Source organism: Tenrec ecaudatus, chromosome 12 (genome assembly GCF_050624435.1).
Source record: "Tenrec ecaudatus isolate mTenEca1 chromosome 12, mTenEca1.hap1, whole genome shotgun sequence".
Lineage (NCBI taxonomy): Eukaryota > Metazoa > Chordata > Mammalia > Afrosoricida > Tenrecidae > Tenrec > Tenrec ecaudatus.
The window spans coordinates 20095340-20107825 of NC_134541.1; the positions used below are offsets into that span (position 1 = coordinate 20095340).

At 52.4% G+C, this 12486-nt stretch overlaps 1 protein-coding gene across 1 annotated transcript in view; it reads left to right on the forward strand.

The window, feature by feature from the left end:
• PTPRT (protein tyrosine phosphatase receptor type T) overlaps positions 1–12486 on the forward strand; it is an 890723-nt gene that overhangs the window by 863197 nt on the left and 15040 nt on the right. Inside the window, exons 25-28 of the mRNA XM_075527730.1 lie at positions 2993–3128; positions 4520–4669; positions 6156–6329; positions 9771–9902. Coding sequence (XP_075383845.1) covers positions 2993–3128; positions 4520–4669; positions 6156–6329; positions 9771–9902 — 592 coding nt within the window. The remainder of the gene's footprint in view (positions 1–2992; positions 3129–4519; positions 4670–6155; positions 6330–9770; positions 9903–12486) is intronic.

A 12486-nucleotide genomic window follows, 5' to 3' on the forward strand; every position in this document is an offset into this window, starting at 1 on the left:
TGTGTATTTCACCACTAATGCTATAAAGTACGGCTAGTATGATCAGCATCATTTTATGCATCCAGGTATGGAAATGCAGATGATGTAAGTCTTTTACCCAAGGTTATACCACTAGTAAGTGATAGAGCCGTGATTTGATCCCAGGAAGGCTGACCCCAAATGTGATATGCTTAATATCATACAATTCAGAAATAGAGTATCGCTTGGCTCAATGTCCACAGGAAGGGAGGCGTGTTAGACAGCCGTTCTTCCTGTGAGGTGCCATTGAGTCAGCTCCACCTCATAGCAACTGTTCCTACAACACACCCAACCCTGCTTGACCCTGTTCCCTTCTCACAATTGTTCTTTTGTTTGCGCCCATTGTTCCAGCCTCTGTGCCACGCCATCTTGCCCAGGGCTTTCCTCTTTTGCAGTGCCACCATTTACCAAGCACGATGCCCTCCTCCCAGGACTGGTCTTTCCTGACAACTGTCTAAAGCACATGAGATGAAGTCTTGCCTTTCTTTCCCCTCAGGAAGCTTCTGGCTGCACTTCTTCTAAGACAGACTTGTTGGTATTTTTTGGCCGCCCAGCAACTTCCGATGTGCTTCGCCAGCACAATTCACGTGTGTGGGTTCTCCTTCCATCTTTTTCATTCCATGTCCAACTTTCACATGCATGTGAGGTGAATGAAAATACTGTGGCTTGACGCGGGCATACCTTAGTCCTCAAAGCAACATCCTTGCCTTTCAATACTCCGAAGAGGAATTACGTGGCAGATTTACCCAATGCAATGAATCCTTTGATCTCTTGAATGCTACTTCCCTGAGCATTGCTTGGGGAGCTGAGAAAATTGAAAATGTTGACACCTTCCATCTTTTCTCCTTTTATCATGTTACTGATGATCCAGTTGTGAGGATTTTGGTCTTCTGTACATTGAGTTGTCATCCATACTGAAGGCTGCAATCCTTGATCTTCATCTACAAATGCTTCAAGCACCACAGAGCAAAACCCTGCCTGCCCCTGCACAATTGTTATGTCTGAGGCCATTGTTGTAGCCACTACGACACTCCATCTGGTTGAGGGGCTTCCTCTTTATGCTGACCCTCGACGTCACCAAGCATGCTGTCACCCTTCCGTGACTGGTCTCATCTGACAATATAGCTAAATCGCATGAGACAAAGTCCCAGCATCCTTGCTTCTATGAGAAAACAGGTTCACAGAGGCCAAACAACTTGGTCACTGATGGTGGATCCGAAATTCACAACCAAGCCAAGCTGATTCATTCCTCTAAAACGTTTGAAGGATGAGCCTTGGGAGAAGAGATGCATGAATGGTTCTCTGTCCTCCCCGTTAGATGTTGCGACCTCACGTATTCAGTCCCTCCCCCGCCCCCCACCCGGGAGTCTGAGTCGTGCTGGAGGGAGGTGTTCAGAGACACATACATGTGCAAGTTATTTGCTCAATTCAAATCATGACTTTACTCGATTCAACCCATGACATGTCACCATGGATGAAGCCATGAATGGCAGCTGACGGCCAGGATTTCCAGATCATGTGGCTGAGCCCCCAAGGGTTGTTTTACAGATCCCTGCTAATGAGTTTTCTTTCCAGACCACTGTGGATGATTGATCCCACCGACCGTGCTCCTTGGATTTTGAATCAGTCAACAGCCCTTTGCCTTCTGATTCCATTCCTCCTCTTCCTCCCCTCTGATTTCCACGTTGTCAAACACAGACACGTGTTTGGGTGCGGGGTGGGGGCGTACAAGATGGGACGACGCAGCTGAAGTGTGTCGCCATGACAGCCTGCCTGGCCTTCATTTCCAAAACCATTTCGGGCAAATGTGCCATTTGTCTCTGGTTCAGCACCAGAATTTAAGGACCCAGCGCTCATCTGGGCAGAGTTGGATCCGTTCCATGGAGTCTCATTGAGTTCTCTGCTATTTTTTACTTTGCCCCAGATTCCCCCAAAGGAAGCCAACATTGATCAGAAGCAGAGTCTGTATCAGAGTCTGCTACCTGACATGTACATGTCTTAGAGCATCCACTTGTTCCTGTGTGGTGATGCTGATGCTGACCTACGATTCCCGGGCAATGGGTGCAGGTCGAGCCAGTCTCATGACTTCGCACCTGGAATTCCAGGACTCCAGCTCTAGAAGCCAATAAGTTGCTTGGCCTCATTGAACTTGTGTTATCTCAGCTGTCTACAATGCTGCCTCCATTGGGTTCTTTTCTACCTACCCCACTCTTCTACGCCATGGTTCTGCATCTGTGAAATGGTTGCCGTCTCTAGGAATGGTTCGAATGAGGCCTGTGGGTATCTGAACAGTGAGGGCTGAGGAAGCCACTTCAGAAGGCTCTGCTTTCTAGCTTCCCCATAACCACCTCTCTGTTCTCTCTGGCTGATCTTACCTTGCCCCCAGTCATCAGCTCTGTTGCTTTACAGAGACAGGAAAAGAGAAAGGAAATGTTGGAGGGAGGAAAGACATGTTTACCAAGCATCTCCAGCGTGCCAGGCACCACGCTGTTACATTATACAGATAGTGTGTTGTATATTCTCTACACCCTGGAGACAGATTATCTTTATCCATCAAACAAGAAAACTGCCTGCCTAACTATTGCCTATATATGCATTATGTGTCATGGCCAGACTGAAGGAGTAGTTGAGAGGCCAGTCTCTGGAACTGGATGGTTTGTGTCAAAGTCCCAGCTCTTACAGACTGGGTGACCTTGGGCAAGGAAAGTTCTCTGTGCCTCCACTTTCCCACATGGGGAATCTCATTACCACCTTGTGGGATTGCTAGGAAAATTAAATTTAGTCACGTTCTGTAAAGTACTTAGGACCATGGCTGGCACACTGTACATACTAAGTGTGTATTAAATAAGCGCCAACAAAATAAGTAATCCCTAATACAAATAGCCCCCAGAGGCAAGGATTATTACTCTCTTCCCGGGGTGAAGGCCCTCCTAGAGGCTCTCCTCCCACTGACCGGATGGACCTTCTCTTCCAGCGCCGGAGCCGGGAGGACTGGCTGCTTCATCGCCATTGACACCATGCTCGACATGGCAGAGAACGAAGGGGTGGTAGACATCTTCAACTGCGTGCGCGAGTTGCGGGCCCAGAGGGTCAACCTGGTGCAGACCGAGGTGAGGCCTGAGCGGACCAAGTTGGCCATCCAGTTGTGGGCCTGGTCAAGGAGCAGAATGGTAGATCAGAGACCCATGACAAAGGTTGAACTTGGTATGGGGGAGGGAGGATGGACAGCATCGCTATGGTAACACCGCCCATAGAAACCCCCCACCAACCAGGAGAACCAGTGATGAAAGGTAGTGGGCTCCCCAGTGCTGAGGGCACCCAGGCAGAAGACTGGATGGTGACTCTCAGGAACTCTTAGACAAAGAAAAGTAGATGGAGTGGGAGGGAAGGCTAGGGACTTCGCGGAACACTTCCTTTGTGCCCCCAAATCACTTCAGTCACTGCACAAAGACATTCCATCATGAATGCTATTGAGTACTTACTAGGTGGCAAACCCTAAGGTAGCCGTGGGCTTTCCGGGAAAGATGGTACCCTGGAAATAGTGCACACGACCCGAGGGACAAGAGAGGTGTGGGTTTGGCACTTGCCATAGAGAGAGGGGCCGAGTCCTACAGGAAAGGTCACTCAGCGCACCTAAAGACAAAGCAACCACTTCCACCTGGTGGATTGAGAGACTTTCCAGAGGGAAGGAGACATTGAAGGCATCAGAAAGGGGTAGTGGGGCTCCAGGGAAAGAGGTGAGCATGTGCAAAGATCAGAGATGAGGAGATAGGGAAGGATGCAGAATGTTGTGGGGGGGGGGGGTTGTTTTGTTTTGTTTTTTCATTTCTCCTGGGAGTAGACCCTAAGACAGGATTGGCGTGCAAGTCATTTGGATGGGATGTAATCCCAAGACATACTGTTCACGGAGGCAGGAAGTGGGGGAGAGAAAGGAAGGAGATCAATAGCGGGTTCTGGATCCAGCTGTTTCCCATGGTCCAAACTCAGAGCTCAATCCCGATGGAAAACTCTGGGAGGCTGCATGGAACATGTACCTGAAAGTTATCCCACATCTAAGAGGACAGAGAGTTGAGGCATCTATCCTGCAACTCTCCCTCTGTCCTCACAAGATCATCGATTCTTTTACCTCCTGATACCTGTGCACATCCCAGGTGTGCTCCTGGGACCAGAATGCAAGCCCTACTCAAAGAATCTCAGGTATCTGCAGGACACCATCTTCAGCAGGGAAAGGTGGAAGGTGAGGGCCTTTCGCCAGGGCCTAAGGCCCATTCCTCCATGCCCAGGAATACCTCATTTTTTATGTCGGTAGACAACCTTATCCAAGAGGCCCAACTCACCATAGTTCAGGTGACCTCTAGGAGACATGGAAACTCATCCTCCGGGCTAGAGGGTAAGGATTCTCTAACCAGACCAACATGCCTGTCCTTCAGACTTACATGTGGACAACCAGCTCCCAGATCGCCATGCTGACCCACAACCCCCTCTTTCCTGGACTTCGCAGGAGCAGTATGTGTTTGTGCACGACGCCATCCTGGAAGCGTGCCTGTGTGGCAACACTGCCATCCCCGTGTGTGAGTTCCGCTCGCTCTACTACAATATCAGCAGGCTGGACCCCCAGACCAACTCCAGCCAAATCAAAGATGAATTTCAGGTATGACCCAACCTCGGGCTTCGGTGCAGGCAGCTCCTGTGGCACAGAGCGCACGTGTGGGACCTTCCTTTGAGAGCTGACACGTCTACGGGCTCTCGGCACCGGCTGCTCTAGGCAGCTGCAGAATGAAGGCCGGAATACAACATGTACAGCCACGAGCGATTGCTGGCATTTGTTTTTAACTCTGACCCTGTAGGTTTCGGAACTGAGGTCTTATTGAATCCTGCTCCGGGCTGTGGAGGGAGACAAGTGTATGCCCACAGGTGGATTCAAGCAGAGCTCCGCTGTCCCTGGGCGGGCTCGGGGTTGCTCAGCACCTTCTGTACAATTGGAATGTGTTCTGGCTACACAAAGTATGGACCAGAGATTGGCAGCATCAATATCACCTGGGAGCTTGGGGGAAATGCCAGATCTTGGGGGTTCCAGCTGAATAAGAATCTGCAATTTAATGAGATCTCTGGGGGGGGGGCGGGTTGTACACACACTGAACATAGAGAAGTATCATTCTGGAACACAGCCCAGGCACGGCACAGCCATAGCTTGGGGCCCGTAGAGCCCCCGTTGTGGAAGCTTTGGTCTGAGAGACCAGAGATAAATCACTAGGAAAGGCAAAGCCAGAGTCGAGCTCTGTCCCAAGGGCAAAGCTGAGGTCACATCCTGCAAACAGAACCTGAAAACCTGGCAGCATGAAGGAACTAGCTCTGGGGAGCCAGGCATCGAGAATGATGCTAGGTCCGCGGTTGCTTGGAAAGATAGCCTAGCCAGGCTGATACCTTAGTGACCCGTCAAACAAATAGTCTTTATTGGTTTGGAGCAGAAGCAGAGTGTTGAGTGAGGGAAGAGTGGAGAAGCAGGACCCAGGGTGGCTGCATGTAGCTTCTCCTCTATTGGCGGCAGAAGTTCATCCCTCTCTGCAAACTTGCAAGCCTGCTCTGTGAATTTCCAGACCCATCAGAGCTTGACCTGTACAGCTCTCTTGTCTATTCTGAGTAGTTTAGCCAAGCACTCTTCCACCTTCAAAGAGCTTTCTCTCGGGAAGGCATGCTGGGAGAGCTGTTTTCCTACATCCCATGATGCTCTAAATGGGGGTTCATACTCCTTAGGGATGATCCACCCTCAGTGCCTATGCTGTGACCTCCTGACCACTCAGCCTTTATAGAACCCTGGTGAAGTTGTTGAATAACTGGGCTCGCATAGCTGGCCAGTACTGGGGAGCTGGGTGTGCCTGTGTGTAGGCACACTGCCCCCACGGCCGGGCCTCTGGGGGTTGGTGTTACACAATCCCTGTCCAAGGCTCACAGAGGACTGTCAACTATTAGCACAGAAGAGGTGGGAGATCTAGGCAGGAGTCCTGGGAAAGGGACCAGAAAGCCAAGCTGGGAGGTTGGAGATAAGGGACTTAGGGCTGAGTTTGGAAAACCACAGCGTCCTCTGTTCAAGAACAGTCATTGGAACAGTACATGCTCTCTGTTCTTGTGGCTCATAGACCCTCAACATCGTGACCCCACGGGTCCGGCCTGAGGACTGCAGCATTGGCCTCCTGCCCCGGAACCATGATAAGAATCGGAGTATGGACGTCCTACCTCTGGACCGCTGCCTGCCCTTCCTCATCTCAGTGGATGGAGAATCCAGCAACTACATCAATGCAGCCCTGATGGACGTAAGCAGAACCCTGGCACGGGACACCCCAGCTGGCAATCCAGGGACAGGCTTCTGGTCCCCAGGCCCTGATTGTCCCCCTGCAGTCATCAGCCTACCCTTGTATTTGATTCTGTGGTGCTCTCCAAGCCCACGCCCTAGGGCCTTTGCTCCCACTAAAGGCCCTGGTCCAAACCTGGATTCAAACAGAGCCCCCATCTTCTTTGCTCACACAATGGGCCTGGAAAGAGTAGATGAAAAGATGAGGCCCGGGTCTGCCATGGCCCCCTCTCATCTCCCACATAGTGCGCTCTTGCCCAAAAGTTAAGTTCAGAAAACATCCTCTATGGCATGCCACAACCTGGGCCCTGGGAACACAAAGACAGCACAGGCATGGGGTCTCCCCTTAGTGTTGCCAGAGAACTCCCGTTAAGCACAATGATGGCACCTAGTAGGTGCCCGGTGCATGGCTATGGGACAAATGAGAGAAGACAACAATGGGCCCATGAAGCCTCACCTTTGCTGTCAGGGGCACTGTCTCCTTTCCCTTCCCCTGGAGCCTGGCCTCCACATCAGGTCCAATATAAGTACTTCTACCCCTCCCCATATGGAGCTGGGATCATGTCTCTGCCCCAGAAAATCCATGTTCCCAGCATTTGTGCATCTCCCCTGGGTCTACCCGTGACTTCCGCTAAGCATGCCTCTACCTCAGGGATGTAGAGATGTGGGTATCTGGACAGTCTAGTCTCATCCAGATACTTTACAGCAAAGGATGGTGCCCAGAGAGGGAAAGAGACTTGCTCAAGGCCACCCAGTGAGCTAGTGGCAGAGCAGACACCCAGGATTGCTGGATCACAGTCTAGAACTCAGTCCTTGGGCCTCCCCACACTTAGCTTGACCCACCAGCCACAGACTCCTTGTCTCTGGACTCAGGACTGAGAACACTGTTGCCCTAATAAAGGAATGCTCCCTTCCAGGTCTCACTTCATACCATCCCAGTTCCCATGGCTCTTCCATCTCCTCAGAGACAGGAGTGCTCCCTTCTGGGGCCAAGATCAACGGCCTCTCTGGCCTCTGATTCTCCTGCGCTTTCTCCCCGCAGCTCTGAGGTTAGAAAGACAGAGAGGACACAAAAAGCATTGCCTAGCTAGACCTCCAGGGAAACTCTGGCACAGGGCCCAGAAGAGAGGAAGGGAGGAGTCCTGTTTTAGTCACATTCAATCTCCAGAAGTGGGGAGACAGAATTGGCGTTCACTCAGAATCTGCTGAGGGCAACAGCAAGAGAGAGAGAGAGAGAGAGAGAGAGAGAGAGAGAGAGAGAGAGAGAGAGAGAGAGAGAGAGAGAGAACCTATGTGAAGGATGGAGAGGAGATGGGATGGGAAATGTATCCAGCCTCTTCCTGGCTCTGTCTTCCTCTTGTCCCGACTCCCCCTTCCTGCCTCCTGTGGCCAAGCAAGGATCAGATGTGCTCCTGGCTTCTCCTTAGTAGGTTAGATACCGCCTGCAGTCAGACGCCTTCTGCCAAGCTCGGGTGTTGATTGTATTCTCTTTGTGCACAGGGCATTTCTCCTGTGAGCCTTCACGGGGGGCCCTTTGCCTTTCCCACACAAATAAATAAATAAGTAAAAAGTCCTTATCTGTATTCCAGCCAGTCTGTGCATTTTCTGGTAACCATAGCAGCTTTGCTCCTAGCAGAAAAATATGAAGTCCTCTGGGTTAATTTTTAATGTTTCCCCTGGTAAAGGATGATGTTATCCATGAAATGGATTGCCAGCTGATCCCTGAAACCCGGCAGGAGCACAGATCTTGGACATATTTTCAGATAAGGCTCTGTCAGGCGTGCTGGCCCTAATAAAGCATTTATCACAGAGACAGGGAGAAGGGAATGAAAACCAGCATTCACAGAGGGGGGGGGGGGGTGCCAGGTCAGGCTCTGGACTTATCTGGTCACATTTTGCATTTGGCTATTATGATCCCCATTTTTCCAGATGAGACACTGAGGGCCGTCGTATTTCCAGGATTTGCCCAAGGTCAAGTACCTTAGAAAGGATGGAGCCGAGGCTCTGAACCGCAATTCTGTGGACTCTGAATGCCTCTACTGGTTTCCATGTCTAGAAATGGTAGAAAGACCATGCTTTCTGCATTGAGAGAGTTCAGATTTCATGGAAATTGGGTAGCCTCTCCTGCGGGCTCCCCTAGCCTTCCCTCTGGAGAGGACACGATGCTCAGAGGACCAGGCCCAGCACATGGTGGGCTATATCCCTGGCCCCAGCCAAACCCCTACCTTTTGCGAGGGTCAGCTCTTGGTTTAGATGGACAAGCCTCTCTCTCCTCCCCACCCTATCCCTGTTTTCCATTTCCATCTTCCCACTGGCTTATGGCTCCACTATGGAGTCCCATGGGAACTATCTCCAAAGGCAGTTTGTGGGGATCATGGGGGTGTTTCTTGGGTTTCACAGAGCACTTCGGGAATGGAAGAAGCTCCCCCAGTCTCTCCAGATACCTGCTCGCGGGCAGTATGATATAGTCTAGATGAACATGCTCTGTTTTCTCCGGGCCTCTGTTTCCCCATCTGTACTATGGGACTGAATATATTCATTTATATGCTGGGCTGGCACCAAGTGTCTCTTGTGGGCTGGCTGAAAAGTTGACTGCCAAAGATGTAGAACTAAGCGGAGCCTGCTCCCCCTGCCAGTGGGCTCAGCGTCTGCCTCCTCCTTGCCAACATCTGCCCATGTCAGTCTCACTGAGTCTGGGCAGCAACCAACCTTTAGGAGTTATGCTTCCTGTTTTACAGAGGGGAACCTGAGCTTTGGAGAGAACTAGTAACATGGTGTTTAGCTCAACACACACGCACGTGCGCACACATGCTCAACACTCTCTAAATGATGCTTGAGTGGGTGAAGGAATGAATGGGTGAATGACTCATAGCTGCCAACTGGCAACACAAAGGTTTGAACCCCTGTCTGCTTGACTTAAAAAGATGGGCATGTTTCACGGCCCACTTACCTCACCAGCTGAGTGGCTACTTAAGCCAACTAAGCCCTAGTCCCAGCCTTGAAACAGAATTGAGCCCTCTGCCATATCATGGCCTGCCCTACCCTCCCTGTGGGCTTAGGGACTCAGGGGAGTCCTGGCATTGAGGAGGTGCCTTGGTTGGCAGAGAAGTTCGTCTGAAAGGGGGAGGCTTTCACCGCATATCTTAATGATTATTGTTTGCTGAGTTCCAAGACATAAATAATTTATTTGGTTAATCCCCACCCAAGAGGCACTTCCCTAATGAAATGCCTTCGTTAGGAGGTGAGCGGCTCCATTGTGAGAAGGGGCGGCCAGGTTGCAGAGAGAGGAGGACGGGGGTGAGGGCTTTGTGTCATCTGTTGGGCAGAGCCGCTCAGCCTCTTGGCCGGCAGGGCGGCACTGTCCAGTGTGCGCGTGACCAAGCCTGTGCCATTGCTTTGTCAGAGCCACAAGCAGCCCGCAGCCTTCGTGGTCACCCAGCACCCTCTCCCGAACACGGTGGCGGACTTCTGGAGGCTGGTGTTTGATTATGACTGCTTGTCCGTGGTGATGCTGAACGAGATGGACACTGCACAGGTAGGAGCAGCGCTGGTCACTGCCCTGAGTGGCCTTGGGCGCGTCAGAGGAGCTGCACCCTAGACGTGTGGGGAGTATCCTTGAGAGCCACGGCAGTACTGTCCCAGCTGGCCTCCCCTGGGCAGTGGGTACCACCTAGAGGGGATCCCCATACCAGCCCACTCGGCGGCTCACCAGACCCCGTGGCTCAGGCCCTCCCAGTTCCAGCCAGGACTCTCCTTCCTATGGGCTTTCCCCAGCTTCCCTGGGGTCAGACTTGCTTACTCCACCTCCAGGCACTGCCTGGATTCTTGTTCCAAATAACAGACACAGAGCCTGTTGAGCCAATGGTCTGCCTCGCCAACCCTGTATATGCCCCCCTGAAGAACACCTGATGCCTGCCACTCCCACCAGCCCTGCCCCTCTGCAATGCCACCTGCACTGGCAGAGCCTGGAGCCAACTTCAGATCCATTGTCCTCTGACTGTGGCTTCCTGCTGGCCAGCCTTCCCAGCCCCGCGGGCTTCATGCCTTGACCACTCTGGATCTGCCCACCCCAGCTTCCCGTGGCCATAGCACCAGATAGCCCCTGACCCAGGACAGTTCCTGGAGGCCACACCCACTGGCTAGGCAACCATTCCCAATTGGAAGAGGCAAGACTGACCTTTGCCTGCCTTGGAGGGAAGGCAGAGTAGCCCAGCACAGTGCTGTGTGAGCCCCGCCGCATGCAGCCCTTGTCCAGGAAGAAAAGAACCCTCTGGGCCTTCGTCTCAGCCTTCCTGGAGCCCACAGTGTGGCTAGAGACAGATGAGCAAATGGTGCCAGCCTCGTGCTATAATAGAGGTCAGCGGCAAAGTGCTGTGCTGGCTGGGAGCAGGGAGCAATTAATTCTGCCCAGAGGGTGAGCGAAGACTTCAAAACCAAGGTGACTTTGGGCTTGAAGAAGGGATATGGCAACCGGGAACAGGCGGAGGGAACAGCAGGGCCAAAGGCAAGGAGGGGTGAGCATGTGCGGGCTTGTTCCCAGCTCAGCTTTGGGATCCCTGTGGCTGGGCCTTGGGTTTATAAAGAGGGGGAGAAGGTGGGGAGGCTATCAGAGGCAGCAGGACACCACCTGCAGTTTTCCCCCTTCCCCCCATGCCACGCTAAGGAGCCAGGCCAGTCCTGTAGCATGGTAAGCCCCAAGCTTCCATTTTTGAAGCAACAGAATCCTTTCTTCAAGGAAAAGTTTCTGGCAAAGCCAACCATTGGAAGCACGTGTAATCAACAGCTGCTGGTGCTGCTGTAGACATTGAGGGTCTCGGGGTTCCCCTGTGGTAGCCTGGGGTGAGTCTGTCATTCCCGCTGCCATGGTGGAACCCTTGGGGCTCTGAGAGGCTGGATTAGAAAGCATTCACTGCCCAGGGAAGCGAGAGCCCCGAGAGTCTGCTGGGGCGGAGAAAGGCCGGATTTCCCATGAGGAAGCTGAGTCCAGGGACCAGAGAGAGCCCAGAGGACAATCCTGGAAGCCTGGAGGTTGGGGAGGAACACGCTGGGAAGGTGCAGAAAATAAAGGTGACATCCTGAACAGGGGAAGTGGCCAGAGGCAAGGGAATGAGGGGATGAGGGGGGGAGGCTGGGGGTGAAGGTGTTTCCAGAGATGGAGTATGCAAGACCCAGGGAGCAGTCAGCTGTGGGAGGTGACAAGAAGTGAATGGATGGTGGCCAGGTCTTTCCGGTGTCCAGGGTGGAGTTGTCCAAGATGGGGAGGCAGGAGGAAGAGAAGAAGACGGGTAGGAAGAGGATCTGGGAAAGGGGAGCAGGAGAGAGCAGGGAGAAAGGCGGGTTAGCTTGCAGGGTTTGAAGGGGGAGCCTGTCAAATGAGATCCTGGTCATCCATTCAGCCCCTGGGTTTGCGGAACAGCCCACTGGGTGCTGTCCTTGGTGCTGGAATGCTTCCAGCCAAAGCCCCAAAGTCTCACCTCCCCATACCACCATGCTCCTAAGGCGGGGAGGCTGACAGGAACCAACATGCTAGCTGCAGTGTGTGTGCTTCCTGCTGCTGAAGCGGAATAAGAGGGCAGGCTGATGAAGACCGGAGCTGGAGCTTGGGAGGCAACCTTCTCTAGGAGGTCAGAGTCGGCCTTACTGGGAAAGTAACATTTCAGCACCAGCTGGAAGGAGGTGGAAAAAATGAGCTGACGGATCATCTCCAACAAACACGTTCCTAGCAGTAGAAATAAGGGCTTCGGGTGAGGCACACACTGGCCAATTTAAGGACCAGCCAGGAGGCCCCCGTGACTGAAACAGAGATTGTGGGACAAGGAGAGCATCCGAAGATCAGACACGTGACACCACCAGATCACAGACGCCTTGAAGGTCTTGGCAAGAACTTAGAGTTTTATTTTGAGAGAAATAGGAAGCTGTTGGATGGGTTTGAGCAGGGAATGACATGCTTTGGCTTTATAATCAAGGGCCACTCTGGCTGATTTTCTGAGACTAGACTGTCGCTCTAGGAAAGCATGACAATTACTAACAGCAGAATCAGACAGACCAGAGAGGAGGCAGCTGGATGAATCCAGGTCATGGGGGATGGCAGCTCTGGGCCAGGTGATGGCAATAGAGAG